The sequence below is a fragment of the Saccopteryx leptura genome, chromosome 1, assembly GCF_036850995.1.
Source record: "Saccopteryx leptura isolate mSacLep1 chromosome 1, mSacLep1_pri_phased_curated, whole genome shotgun sequence".
Classification (NCBI taxonomy): domain Eukaryota; kingdom Metazoa; phylum Chordata; class Mammalia; order Chiroptera; family Emballonuridae; genus Saccopteryx; species Saccopteryx leptura.
Window position 1 is genome coordinate 13,688,424 of NC_089503.1, and position 15,080 is coordinate 13,703,503.

General features: G+C 56.0%; 1 protein-coding gene across 1 annotated transcript in view; it reads right to left on the minus strand.

Annotated features, from left to right (window-relative positions):
* Positions 1 to 14,396, minus strand: part of DTX4 (deltex E3 ubiquitin ligase 4) — a 28,569-nt gene extending 14,173 nt beyond the window's left edge. Inside the window, exons 1-2 of the mRNA XM_066361329.1 lie at positions 13,702 to 14,396; positions 5,017 to 5,740 (exon numbers count right to left, since the gene is read on the minus strand). Of these exons, the coding sequence (XP_066217426.1) occupies positions 5,017 to 5,740; positions 13,702 to 13,912 (935 nt within the window). The 5' untranslated portion in view covers positions 13,913 to 14,396. The remainder of the gene's footprint in view (positions 1 to 5,016; positions 5,741 to 13,701) is intronic.
* Between the last annotated feature and the right edge of the window lie 684 nt (positions 14,397 to 15,080).

Genomic DNA, 15,080 nt, shown 5'->3' on the forward strand with positions numbered 1-15,080 from the left:
AGGCCACCGGCCTGGGTCACAGCTGGCGGCAGGAGCCAGGCAGCCTGAGAAGCCGGCAGTTCTGCTCTGGGGGTAGGTGGTGCTGGGAAAGCAGCAGCAGGAGGAAACGCACGTTGGTTGGTGTGCTAATTTTGTTTATTATTTATTTGTCTATTCGTATTGGGCCAGGGACACCGCAGTGAACAAAACAGCCTCTGAGCCTTCATCCATGTGTTATAATCACGAACGTGCACAGAGCCCGCCTCCTACCCGGCACATCCTCACCACTCATGATACACAAATCATCCAACCCTCCCAGCAACCTCTGCAAGAGGTGCTATTACTATCAGCCCTGCTTTTACTGGGCAGGGAAGCTGCGGCACAGAGAGGTTAAGCAAGCTTGATGAAGATCACACAGCTAAGGATCTGAACGCAGGGAATCGGGCTCCAGCGCCCCCTGGTTTAGCCGCTCACGACGCTGTGCTGGGAAAGCAGCAGCAGGAGGAAACGCACCCTGTGCGTCACCCCACGCTGCAGTCAGAGAGCATGAAGCTCGGAGAGTGAAGGAATAAACTCACATGGAAGAGGCCGCAGGGCTGGGATGGACCTCAAGGCTGACAGTGGGTCTGTCTGTCCCCCACGTGCTCCAGGGGTGCTTCCCCAGCTATGCTGAGTCTTCCAGGGGCCCTGTCCCTTCCCAGGGACCATGACACGTGCACCAGGGTTGTGAGAAGGATGTGGAAACAACAGATGTGGGAGTGTTTGTGTCTCAGCAGGCCACCAAAGGCTACTTTCCTCTGAAATTGTCCCCAAGATAAATCAAACCCAGATGGGGGGAGGGGAATTCAAAACAAGGAAAAGTAGGCCAAGAAAGAGGCACGGAGTAGATTCTGGGCTCTGTGACGCGCCCCATGGGGCCAGGCACGTATGGTAGACGGGGAATCAGGAAAACTGTGTTCGAATCCCAATCCTGCCAGTAGCACTTCACAAAGTCAGTTACCTTTTCTGAGCCTCAGTTTCCTTCTCTGTAAACCAGGGAGGGTCTGGGGTGAGAAGATGTTAGGGAGACTTCTTGACAATTTCCCACTCCAGCCACTAAGACCCAGGTGGCAGGCCTGACTTGTGGTGGCGCAGAGGATAAAGCATCAACCTGGAAATGCTGAGGTCGCCGGTTCAAAACCCTGGGCTTGCCTGGTCAACGCACATATGGGAGTTGATGCTTCCTGCTCCTCCCCCCTTCTCTCTCTCTATCTCTCTCTCTCCCTCTCTCTCTCTTTTCTAAAATGAATAAATAAAATAAAAATAAAATTTTATATATATATATATAAAAAGAACCAGGTGGCAGCTTGAGCCGGGGTGCTCCACCCACAGCTCAGACGCCTCCTGAGGGAGCTCCACCTGGAGGACTGGCCTCCTGCTCCCCGCCAGGGGGCAGCCTGCCTCTCAGCCCTTCACCTGCCTGACCCCTTAACCACTCCAAGGCTCCCCCACTCCCGCTGATAAGCAGCTGTGATCTGGGTGACAAAAGCCACTTTTGTTCCCACAAACCGGACTGGCAGGTTTCCACACCCAATCTGCTTCACCAGGAACTATTCCAACCCGCAGGCACACCCTCATGGCAGCGCAAGAACTCGGGGGTGGGGCAAGGTCTGCAGAGAGGAAGGGTCCGCAGGTGGCACTGGGTGCTCCTGTGGAGACTGCGCGGGAGGTGGGCATCCCTGCTACGCCAGGAAAGGGACAGCATGGCGGAAGAGCTTGTCACTAGGTTCTGGGTGTCACTGGGGCTTGGGGAAAAAGGGGATATTTGTTTATGAAACACAGAAAGGTGCGGAGGAAAGAGCCCCTTCTCCCTAACAAGGGGACAGGAAGTCCGCCTCCCAGTCCAGCTGTGCAGAGACATGTGACTTGTGGAGGGCCACGCAGCCTCTCTGCATTTGTTGACCGCATCCGAGTTAACCAGGCACCCTCCCTACATCTCTGTCCTGTGGGCTCCCAGTGAGCATGGAGGATCTAGAGCAAATACTTTGTAAATAGCCGAGCCCTACGCAATTTACATTTTTGTTTCCCAACTGTAAGAGGAAGCTGGGTTTGATACAGTCTTCTGCTGTAATAGCCCACTTTTCTCAGATTCTTGAAGACATCAAGTGTTGAAGTGTCAAGCCCGGTGCTGGACAGTACTTAGGATTGCTGAGTCAGCAACAACTGGCCACCCCTCCCCCACTGGTTAAAATGAGAACCACAGAGACTGGCCATGTAGTCCACACCCGTCACTTGGGGCCCCAGCCCCGTGAGCCTGAGCCCTCCTTGTAGAAACCAGCAGCTGGAATGACAGGTGTACTTCCACACCCTCCAAGCCACTCAGCTCAGCCAAAGCTGTCGGTCTAACCACTTGTTGGCCAGGCAGAAGACACCCACTCTATCCCTACTGTGTTGGGCTGATCTCAGTTATGGAAAGTACAAGTTTTAATTTCTGTCCTTAAAATATAGAACTAAGAAGAGAGAACAGCTGGCAAGGTGGCCGGGGAGGAGCGTCGCAGGTGGGAGAACAGCTCTGCAGATACCATGGCGAGAAACAGTGTTTTCCTTGGGAGTCATGAACCAAGCCAGGAACCCCTGGGCAGAACAATGGTCTTGTCTCTCCGGCAACCGTGGCCTCGCTGGAGATAGAGAAGCCTCCATTCTGGAGAATTGGGCCAGAGGAGCCACTCGCGCCCTCCCCTGTGCAGCCCCCCTCTCTCTTCTCTTTAGAAGCCCCCTGCTTGTGTCTCTGAATAATTCACAGGGTCTTTTGTTCCCCCCAGACCCTTCTCCCTGCCCCACCTCTCCCACCCTCCCTGGTCTTCCTTTTCTCCGTGGGAAAGTTGCTTGAAGAGGTCATGGGCAGCGGGAGGAGGGGGCGGGGCCGTGGACGACAGAAGGTCGATGGCAATGCCAGACAAAGGGAATAAACACGCCAATTAAATGGCCAAGAAAGACGGGAGCAGAAGATGGTAGTGGGGGTGAGGGAGGTGGTAAGAGGTGAAAAGAAAAGGGCTGGAAGACAGGGAGGGGCCGCCCTCGTCAGGAAAACAGAGCAGAGCAAAAACAACTTGTTTCTATAGTCCTTTGGAAGCCGCACTGCCGGCCGCCAGCCTGTTCTCTTGCTCCACTCCACCGGCTGGCGAAGGGAATGAAGCTCAGAGATAAAGGGCTGCCGATCTCTCGTTGGGATTTAAAGCGATCTGGGGTTCCCTTTCCCTCCTTACGGCATAGGGTCACTTGGCATTTGTCAAGGCCGCTCAGCTTTGACTTCCGCCGGACAACTACATAGCGCATATTCAGTAGATGCCTGTGAAGAACTGTAACAACAATAGCAGCTAATTCTGACCGAACTCTTATTATATATCAAATATTGTGCTAAATTGATACAACAGATTATTTCATTTAATGCTCCTGACAATCCTATAAGGAAGGAGTTATTCGTACCCCCATTTTATAGACCAGCAAGTTGAAGACAGAGCCAGGAACTTGGGCTCAAGCCTAGGCGGTCGGGTTCTTACACACGCCAGTAACCCTGCTGACCTCCGTCAGAGGCCTCGGGATGCTGCTGTGTGACAGTGTAGAGAGATGGAGCGGAGGCACAGTTTAGGGGCCCAGTCCCCTCTCCCAAACACTTCTGCCCACTCGGAGGGACCTGTGTGAAAATCCCCTGCATCTGACCAGCACAGGCCCATTTGTAAATTGCTTTCGCATAAATGAGAAGCTGGCCTGGAGCAAAAAAGCAGTGGACTGGGAGACCAGAACCGAGGCTCACCCACCTCCCCACTCTGGAGCGCACAAGCTGCGTGGCTTCCGTGGGGAGTCAGTTCTGAGCTAAGTGCCGTGCCTGACAGCTGCATCAGAGGGCGAGGGGCTGGGGCAGTGCCGGAGAGTGCACTGCTCACCTGTTCAGGGGTGCACCCCCTCACAGGAGGTCTTCAGGGTGACCCCCATTTCATACCGAGGAGACTGGACCTTGCAAAGCTTCTAATCTCTATGAGCAGGGACCCCCCTCTGGCAGCCTGAATTTCACACTCAGGTGTCCAACCTAACTCTAAACCCTCCCCTCCCCACCGTCCAGGACTCCTGGGTTGCAGGCAGGGGAGGGGACCTCTGGAGAAAGGGAAGACTGGGTGGCTCTGAGGGGCCAGTCTCAGAGGAAACCAGGAGCTGGCAGGCAAAGGCTGCAGGCACCGCGTGGACCCAGGTCTCCCCCATTTCTGAGCGAGCAGACCAAGTTCATAAAAGGCAATCACCACAGACACGCAACATCACCAGCTTGTCACAGGAGTAACTGAGACAATGCGGGAAATGTGTCCAGCACGTGGTGAGTACTCGCTAATATGGGCTGTTACTGCAATCTGAAGGGACCCTTTCCAGTTGCCAGAGAGACCAGAGGGAAGGAGCAGACCCTCATTTGGCTACTACTGTATGCCAGGCACTGTGGTGCGTGCTGGACAGGGAGGGGCACCCCAGAATCAGAAAGAGTCTGGCTCTGACGTCAGGCGTCAAAAGTGCGAATCCTGGTCTTTGCCAAGGATTAGTTATGTGCCCTTGAGCACATAAACTTGTAGTTTCTGCACGTGTAAAATGGGATCATATGCCTACTTTACAGAGTTGCTCTGAAGGATAAAAGAAAAGCCCCCAAACTGGAATATGCTGGGACTGTAATTAAGGCCCACTGTCACTGGGCTTGTTGGTGGCCCTTAGCCCTCACACAGCCCTGCCCTGAGTATGACTGCCAGCATTTCCCGAGCAGGGAGTTAGGGCTCTGATGTTGGGACTGCCCCATCGCAGGGCTGGGAAAGAGGCAACGTCTCAATCAGAAGCCAGAGCTCAGCCCCTAAAGGCTGAAGCCCCTTCATCCACCGCAGTGTCCTGCCTCCCACCTGCAGCCAGGAGGTAGGACAAGATGACAGGGAGCTTCAGTCCTGGCGGCCCCTCCTCCAGCTCTGAGGGACGGCCGTCACCTGCCAGGTCTGATGCTCAAGGCTCAGGGGCGACCATGCGAACACCTACCCAGAGGCGATGAGCACCCGGGACTGGGCGATGGCCAGCCGCTGCAGGTTGGTCCGATTCAAGGTCGCCAGGGCCACCCTTCCCGTCTTGCTGTTGGCTCCCGGGGGGCTGGCAGGAGAGCCCGCCATCACCCTTGCCGGCATGCCAGGGGCCTGGCGCTGGGCCGGCTGCGACGGGGCGGCCTTCACCGGGCCTCGGATGCTGCCCATGCTGTCCAGCGGCTTGGCCCCCGGGCCTGGTGGTGGGGGCACCTTGACCGCTCCGGATGGTGGCACGTTCTTGCGGGCGGCAGGGGGCTGCAGGGGACCGGTGCTTCCACTGACCACGGCCGCCTTGACGCTCATCACCAGGACGCACTGTGGGCAGGAGCAGGGTGGGCCGGGGGGCGAGGCGGCCGACCCGGGGCTGGCCGGCCAGGACTGGGCCTTGGGCAGGGTGCCGGTGACCATGGGGTAGATGAGATCCAGGCGCCGGCGCACGCGGCGCTGGCGCTGGGTCTGCCGGTTGATCTGGCCCATGGTGCTGAAGTCAATGACGTAGCTGAAGCCGATGGAAGTGAGGTCGATCCAGGGCTGCTGCTTCTCGTAGGCGTGCTGGATGGTGATGCCCACTTCCATGTCGTAGGGCGTCCAAGAGCCGTTGTCGTTCTCCCACTCCCACACCACGCCCTTCCCGGGGGCGGAGGACGGGTCGTAGTAGTTGCGGCGAACTGGGCGGAGGGTCCCTGCCACAGGGGGACGGAAGAGACAGTCGGGGTCAGCAAGCAATGAATCTGTGAGTCGTGTTTCGTTAATAGGCAAACATTAAATGAGTCCTACTGTGTGCCAGGCACTAGGCTGCCTGTTGGGGTGTCAGCTTGAGTGAGACTCATCCCTGACTTTTAGGGGTCTGCAGCCACACACCGGTGAAAATAGGCAAGCCACAAGGGGAAAGACGCGGGAGGCGGGGCTGGTTACCAGCAGGAGCACCTCCTGGAGCGCAGTGGGGACACTTTGGTCTGCAGCCAAGTGTGTGCACTTACTAGCTAAAACAGACCCCCTCTTCCCCCCAGCCTCCTTTCCTCCTGGGAGAAACAGGATGTTAACTCCTTGACTGAATTTTTGTGAAAGTTAATTGTGACTCATTAACTCAACAGAGACGTGTTTGTAATCTGCCAGGTTCTGGTTTTTTTTTGCCCTAAGGCAGATAGGGCCCTTGGCACACAGTAGGTGCTCATAAATATATCATATCCCATCTCTCTTCCTCCTCTAAGGTTAGGAAGGAAAAGAACACAGGGCCATGGAAATGCAGAGGGAGACTCTGCCTCCAGCTAGGAAGGAGGCCCAGACGGTGGCCCCTTAGCTGGCTGGTGACTGTGGGAAGAGAAAGGAAGATCATGTGGATGGCACTCTCTCAAATTTCCCAGCACTAAATCTTGTGTCAACATCAACAATAATGGCCATAAGAACAATTTTCTATTTATCCCAGGTCTTTCGTTCAAGAAGCTCAAACCCTCCTAAAAATGTCATCTTAACTGTTACAATCTTGCTGGGAGTGGGAAGTAGGGACTAGGCCAGGGTCATTGCCGGGGACAGACCAGCAGAAATGAGCCTGTAGGACCAGAAGGGAACACCAAGCCTGTAACTGTTACCTCTCTCTCCCCTACTCACCCCAAACCTGAATTCAGATCCAACTAGGGCTCATTTTATGGGTAGCATCATCCAGGCTGAAGGTGCCCAGCTCGGGGCAGCATGGGGAGGGAAGCTGAGGAGAGCTTTGGGGTGGCTGGAATTGCCAAATCTGTCATCTTGAGTCCTAGCCACCAAAGTGGTGGGAAAAGGTTCCCCTTCTCCGGCCTCTTGACCCAGCCTTCCTCCAACCCAGAGGGAGACACCAGGACTGGGGACAGAATCCCATTCAAGGAGGGGGGGAGAAGAAAAGGAACAATGGCTATTCAAGACTTTGCCAGGGTCATAACCCGTCCCCCACCCCATCTCCAAGCCCCTTAATGACCCAAAACATCAACATTCAGAAGCAGAAGGGAGAGGCAGAACAATCCCCTATTCAGCAGCAGCAGGACCTCTGTAGAGGGAGTGGGGGGGGGGGAGCTAGCAGGACAGGAGGAAGGGGGCCAGCAGTAGCCCCTGGTTTGCCTCCATTTCCTTCCTGAGCCGCCAGCTCCCTGCGGAACAAAGAGCGCAGGCTTTGCATCCAATAGCAGAGGTCCCTCCCCTTCCAGCTGTGTGATTAAACCTCAGTTTACTCATCTGTTTGGGACCCGGGGAAGCTACTTCAGAAGGTGAATTTGAAATGAAGGAATGAATATTAAGCACTGAAATAACACCTGTTACATGGCAAAGTACACCATAAAAGCTGGTGATTGTCATCGTAATTTCTTTTCTATTATGTGTCTAAGCAGGGTGGAGGAATGGAGGGGAGAGTTTAGTTCAGGTGAGCGCTGTGTGTGTGGGGGGGGGGGGGTAGGAGAAAGAGAAGGTTTATATATAACCCATATCTGTGCAATCTTTATTGTTTAGAAAGCACCGTCACTTATCCCAGCCCATGTGATCTTCATAGTAACTCTATGAAACATCTTTCAGAGATGCGGAAATCAAGTTTAGGAGACTTAAAGGGAACTACTTTCTGTTTTCTCCAGGTTAGAGGGACAATGTACTTGACCAGTTCACACTGATGTGTTTCCGAGGTGTTTCTGACAGCAGCGCTGCCCATCCCAGAACTGCTGGAGACCAGGCCCCGGCTCTCACACATCTTTCTGGGTCTGTCCTCCTCTGGGCTTTATTTCCTCCGTTCCTGACACACGGATGCCCCTTTCATCCTCACGGGTTCCCTCCGAGGTGCGGGACTTCCTCCTCTACTGTTCATCGGTTCCTGCTACTGAAATGACCTCCTTTGCCTTTTTTGTCCTATTGAAATTCTCCTGACCGTTCAAGTCCTATGCCATCTGCCATCTATTTCTTAAAAGGCTCTCCCAGCGCAGGCCCCACCCTCGGGAAGTCTGGGTGCCCAAGATCTGGGCACTTTTCATGCCGGCACCTTAAGTGGAAGCATAGATGTCACACGGGAGGTATGTGCTTTCTAGTGCCTGCTGTAGTGTCTGGCCACAGAGTGCTGTACTGATTGATGACTTCTGGCTATGTCGGCATTTCATCATTTATTTCAGATGCTGAGTACCCACGAGCTGCTGTGAGGAATGCCAAGACGTAGGCACTCCTCAGGTAGCTCACAGTCTCACACCATGACTATTCAAGAGGCGGGAGAGCCACAGGAAGGGTGCCAACCAAATGCATGTTGGCAGAACGTCTGACCACATCCCCACTGTGCTGAAATCCTTTCCACGACCTCTCCTGAGATTGCGGTCCCCTCCGCCCACCAACGTCACACCTAAGACACTCTACTCCGCCCCGATTTCTGCCACCTCAGCCTCCTTCAGTCTCTGTCCGCTGCCACACTCCTCCAGGCCCTTTCACAGTTGCTGGTCCCCAGCCCCCTCAACTCTCTGGCAACCCTCTTCACTGTTCACCCTTCAGCTCTCCTCTGGGCTGCCCAGACCGGGTCAAGTTCCCATTCCTACTTTCCTTATAGCATTTATCTCGATGTGCAACTACACAGACATTTCTGTGATTAAGTTGATGAATGTCTGTCTCCCTCCACAAGACTTCCAGCCTCACAAGAGTGGGCACCCTGGCCTTTGCTCAGGGCTGTATCTCCCACGCCGGCAATGTCCCGGGGGGCTTGATAATATCAATTAAATATTAAATAAGGTTATCATCATTTGGAGAACATTTCAAGAAATGGATGACAGATAGTATAAGACCCGAATGATCAGGAGAATTTCAAGTCAAAATGGCAAAGGAGGGCATTTCAGTAGAAGAGGCCTTGTCAATAGCCGAGGGGGTGTGTCAGAGAACTCCGAGGGGGCTTATGAGGGTAAAAGCGTGTCTGGTTGTCGGTTATAGAGGAAAATACAAGGCACGGAGAAAGAGAAAGGCATGTGAAAGCCAGGGCGTAGGTGCTGGGGACCACCAGGCTGTGATGGGTTTTTCTGTAGGCAATGAGGGGCCAGTGAAGTTTGTGACACAGAGAAGTGACAAGACAGAGCTTCTCTGTTCATCAGTTCTAAGTGAGAAGTAATGAGGGTGCTGGCGGTGAAAATGAAAAGGTGACAGGCTGGAGGGACCCTACAGAGAGGAAATGGGCGGGACTTGATCATGAGGACAAGCATGCTTTTCAAGAGAGGTCACAGGATCACCTGCTTCAGCATCTCCCGGGGTACAGTGCCCTCCAGCCCTGGGGGTCAGTGTCCAGGGGCCGGGCCTGGGAATCTGCATGTGAACAAGCAGCCTGGGTTTTCATCATGCACACTGAAGTTTCAACTGCTGGGCCCATGGTCTACGTGCCTGTGTGTGCCGGGCACCCGAATAAGACTGAAGGTCAGAGTGCACCAGAGAACCCTGAGGCTCTGAGCGTGGACAAGGGGTAAAATGGTGGCACTAGTAGCAGGCAGAGGGGTGTCAAGAGGAAGAGCTGGGTGCGGAAGGGAAAAATACTGAGTTCAGTTCAGTCTTAGCAGGTAAATGACAGGCAGGAGGCAGACCTCAGAACCCATGTCTGGAACAAGAGAGATGGTGGGATTCAGTTCTCTGATCATTGTCGGAGTCCACTCTGTCTGAAATGGGCTAATCCTGGACCTCTCTGTAATCACGGCCAGGAACTAGACGATCTGAGGAAATCTACCTGATCTTAAGGTGCAGTGACCCAAGAGAAAGGCTCTAATGGAATAGTGATCACGGATGTTCCCAGACAAAGGAGGAAGAAAGAGAAAGAAAATCAGTTTTTCTTGGCAACTCAGACACCTGCACCCCAGAGCACCTGAGATATTTCTGCTTCCGGGAAATGGGAGACAACATTTTCTAAGAATGGCCTGAGGTCTCTCAGACATTTCACCCACATCCATGTAACACTGTGTTATAGCCTCTGCTGTGCCCCCAAATCCCAGCAACGCTCACCCTTACTAGAATGTTCCATGAGGACAAAAACTTAGGTGTGTGTTATTGCTACAACCCACATGCTTGGGACAGTGCCTACAGGAAGCAGATGCTCCACACGTGTTCGCTGCATGAAGGCGTAGAGCATGGAGCCCATGATTTGGAACCTTAGTTCCAAACCTTAGCTGCTATGGACCAGCTATAAACCTTTGAACAACTTAATCTCTTTCAACTTGCTTTCTCTGCTGTACAATTTGAACAACAAGTCTTTCATAAGGTTTCTGGGAGAATTAAACAAGATAATGCGTACAATGCGCATGGGGCATCCTCTATATTGTAACTGTCGTGTGGTCGTCATGACCTCTGTCTCCTCCATTCCTGTGCTCACCGAGGATGGAGAGTATGGGGGGGGGGTGGCTATAAATCAGGTCTGCCAAACCCTTAAGCTCTCTCCATCTGACCCTCTCACCACATTAAAGACAAAAGATGCCCCAGGTGCATAGAACACTCTGAGCTAGAAAGATCCCTCCCTCACACCATGCCGCTTCTAAGTGGCATCATCAGTGGAAGGGGCCAAACCCACTCACATGCTCATCTGCATGATCACGAGGAGGGAGCCAGAGGGAATCTCAAGGCTGCTCTTTATTTTGCAGAGGAAAGTGAGGCTTGAGCAGTTAAGGCACTTGCTCAAGGTCACGTTTTAAGCCAGTGAGCCTGGGGTGAGGACTTGAGTCACGTCTACCCCCCCCCCCCAGCTGGGTCTTCCCCCCTTCTGCTGCCTGGACCCTGGAGACAGCAGCGATTAGGTGCACTGGAAGACCCCCTGGGAAAGTAATGCTGAAGACAGAGCTCCAGTCACTGTCCTACAACAGGAGAGAGGCATCACATGGCAAGGTAAATGACTGCGGGTGGAGAGGACCCAAATGACGCTTTTGGAAGCCAACAGCCAGTTGCCTCTCTCTCGCCCCATCTCTTCCCTTCTTCCAGGTTCCCTAGCCCCAAATGCTTAGAGGAGCCCAGCATAGAATGCAGATAAGCTCAGACTCTGAGGCTGTCTGGGAGGAAGGGTCCAGGGCCAACACAGGCCGCAGAGGGTGTCGGCAACCTCCTAGCCATCTCCCTGGAGACGGGCTGGATGAGGCTGGAGCCCAGAGAAGCTGAGAGTCTGAGCACTCCCTTGGCAGCAGGGCAGGCTACTTCTGAAGAACACAAAACAGAAAACACAAAAACAAAAACAAAACTAAAAACAAAGATTCCATGTCAGGAAATGTCCCCACATAGAGAGGCCAACGAGAAAAGAGAGAACTCGCCTCTACACAGGGGACTTCCAGCTCTCCTTTGTTTATGGGGGTGTTTCTGGTTCCCAGCTTCAAGCTCTGGCTATGGGGATGGTGAAGAATTTAATTAAACATTGCCAGGGCTTGGCCGAGGTTGCCTGGGAGCCAGTGGCTTAAAGTTCTCCGCTGTGAGAGCCTTATCAATGAGCATTACTGAGAGGAACTGTGTGTGTGTCTGTTGGTGGAGAATGGAGAGGAGGGGGCTCCAAGTCCAGAAACCCAGAGACCCTATTCTACTTTGACAAGTTCTCAGCAGACCCAGCATTCCTGGGAATTCAGCCCAGCGCCTCCAGCACCCGGAGCAGGGCCTGGCACTGAGGAGCCAGACAATGTGAAACACACCCCGAGGCAGTCTTTAAAATGATCAAAAACCAGCTCACTGCCTCGGGTCTAAAGTCTGCGGGTCCCCAGCCACTCTTCCCTGAGGACAGGCTGCACAGCCTTGGACTAAACTGACCAGAATGTAGTGGTCAGCCGTCCTCAGGGAAGAGTGACCAGACCGTCTGTGGGAGGTAGCTCTGTCCTTCCGCCCAGCATTCCCCAGAGCTTCACTTCTGTAGGCAGGGCCCTTCAGGCCACGACCCTTCCTAGGTGCCATGTCCCTAAACACTCATTAAACTTTCTCCTTTCCCAAATGGGGGACAAGGGCTGGGACCTTTATGTCACCAAGGTGGTTCTCCATATGCTGCAGAGATTTAGTTTCAAACAGAAAAGCCCGCACCCGCCTGTTTGTTTAGAGCAGGACTGGCATTCCCTGTCAGGTGTCTTCCTGGTCCCATCTCCATGGCTCAGGGGTCCCCTCCTCTAGGCACACATCCCTGCCTCCAATCGGATTCCTCTGTCCTGACCTCCACAACCTCTAGCCACATTGCACAATTCCGTTCTCTCCCTCTTCCTCACTTATTCCTCTTTCTCAGTCTCCCCACACCCTTCCTCCCACCCCCTCTCAGCCCTCTGGGTCCACCTCTGTTCCTTTCCCACCAGGGTTTAAGGACACCCCCCTCCCCACGTCTGCAGATGGGGGCACTTCTGGAAGCCGTTCCCCAGAAAACTTGCCTCACTCAGCTAGTGTCTGCAAAGTCTTTGGCAAAGAGGTTTTTGGGAGTCACGACTAAAAAAGGGGACGGGGGTGGAAAGATACCCCTTTCCCATGACAATCCTAATTAGCACACAGGATATGGAGGCTTTCCAAGGAAGCTGCGATGCCCGGCACCAACAGCTGTTCCCTAGCCTTCTGGGACTGTCCCAGCCATCCTCTCCAGCCCTCCTCCCCACACCTGCCTCTCCAGGCTCCTCTTCGCACTCTTGGGAAATCCTGACCAGAATTCCAGAAACAGACTTGTCCCCAAGTCATCAGCTAAGCCTGGCCACCCTGCGCCAAGCAGAGCTCTGACCTGCCCCTCCCGCCAAGGACCCGCCACCCTGCCCGCCCCGTTGCCTCTGTTTCTGGCTCTGACGTGGGAGGGCAGGTCAGCTGGCAAGTGGGATTGTGGTGGCCGCCGTGGCAACCAGCTTCTTATGAACAGATAGGAGTTTAGTGGTGAGGCCAGAGTGTCCCTCATAGGTGACCGTCTCAGGAGGAAGTTCGGGGGCAGTTTCTCCCTAGGAATCCGCCTCCTCTCGCTAGGCGGACAAAGGGAGCGGAGCGGCGTCCCTGCCAGGCATTCCAGAGCCCGGCCCTCCCCTCCGCCCTCCATCTGCTCCGGCCTGTTGCTTCGGCACTCGGAGTGCACGCGCCGCCGCGCTCGTCAGCGCCGCAGCATCCAGGGCGCTCCGTGCCCCGGAATCCCCCAACTCCGGTCTCGCCTCCCACGGAGCCCAGCCCTTCGCGTTCGAGACTCCCGCTTAGAGCCTCGGGGAATCCCTGCTTCCTTCCCCCCAGTTCCCACACGCAGCACCCCGCGGTGGGAAGTCACCCCACACGGGAGGGGCAGGGGCAGCAGGGTGGGCGATGAGGAGGCATGTGGCAGGCCCAGGGGTGCCCGGGGCAAAGCAGGGTCAGCCCCTGCGTGAGCGAGAGGAGTAGGGACCCTTGGCGAGAGGCTGGGATTGCTGGTGGGCGGGCTGGCACCAGAACTTAACCTGGCCCACCAAGCGCTTAAAATGGGGCGTGAAAGAGGAGTTGTTAGGGGCTAGGGTGCAGCTAGGTTTGCAAACCAGAACACTGACTCATGGCATGGGTGTTTACTGCGGAGGGGACCTTAAGAGGATCACGGGGAGGAAGCGCCCCCTCCACGACCGTCTCTGGGTGACACGACAACACGGAGGTGCCGGGGGGACAGGCCCCGGTGGGCGCACGCGGCGGGAGATCTCGGGGCAGGGAGGGGAGGAGGGCGCGGGCCGGGCCGGGGCGGCTGGCTTACCGGTGTCCTGGCGGAACTGGTTCATGGACTGCAGGTCGATGATGTAGGGCGCGAGCCGGCTGTCCACCTGGCCCAACACCACGCTGCCCCCGGCGCGGGGGCCGGCGCGGACCACCGCCTCGATGTGGTGGCTCACGGCGGGGCTGTAGGGACGCCAGCGGCCGTGCTCGTTCAGCCATTCCCAGACGACCACCGCCGAGGCCAGGAGCATGGCGAGCCCGGGGCGGCGGCGGCGGCGCTGCGCTGTCCCTCTCCCGGGCTCGGCGCGGCCGCTCTCCTCCGCTTCCTCCTGCGCCGCAGCCTCGCGGCCTCGACCGCGCCCCCCGCCCCGCGCCCCGCCGCCCCGGGCAGCCTCAGCTCCGGCCCAGGGGCCGCTCCCCAGCGGCGCATCCACCGGGGCCCGGACACCAGGGCCGCCCGGCTCCGACCGCGCGCTGCCACAGGGGCCCGCCGCTGCCGCCGCTGCCGCCGCTGCTCCCCGGGGTCGGGTGGCTTCATGCAAATGTCCGGCTCGCTGCGAACAGGCCCCCGCCTCGCAAAGCCACCCGGCGGGCGCGCCGCCGGAGCCCCGGCAGCGGCGAGCTGGACCTGACAGCGAGGCGATGGCCGAGCTCCTGCACCAGTTGCGCCTCGGGCTCTGCAGTCGCCCGGGTGGGACCTCGCGGCGCGCTGGCGCTCGGAACGGCACGCTGCGCCCCCTCCCGCTCCCCCTTCGGCCGCACGGTGTGCTGTCGCCGCCTGGGCTAGAGCTCCCCCTCCCTGTGGCTCAGCTCAGTTGCTTCCAGAATGAATCGCTCCTCCCAGGCCCGGCACTAAGGCAAATCTGCGCCTGCGGGGGTTACCCCAGTCCCTAGACGCCGAAAACCGACCCGCCATGACACGGCCCTGGGACTGCAGCTGTCGCCCGGTTGCAACTTTGCTGCCTCCTTCCCAGGAATGGAATTTTCTTCTTTTCTCTCTCTCTCTCTCTTTTTTTTTTTTTAGTGCAACGTGATCACTGTCCAGAGTGCGAGCTCTGAGACACGAAGTATCTCGGGTCGCACGCACACCCCCGCACACTCGCAGTCGCACACACGCGCGCTCACACCCCCACGCCCTTCTTGTTCGGGGTGGTATTACCTCATCTTCGCTCGCATCCTTGCTGTCCGTCAAGGATGCAGAGGCACGCCCCCTGGCTACTCAAGCGGCTGCCTTGGAGCTCACTCGCCCCCTGCTGGATCAAGGCGATGCTTGCCGGCCAATGGTCACACACAAGTTGTGGCTCAAATCAGAACTCTGCTAAGACTCAGTCCAAAGGGATGCAGCGGTTTGGTGAACTGTAGATCTACATGCTTTTATAAGAAATAGGACTGATACCATGTACCTTCCTCTCCACCCCG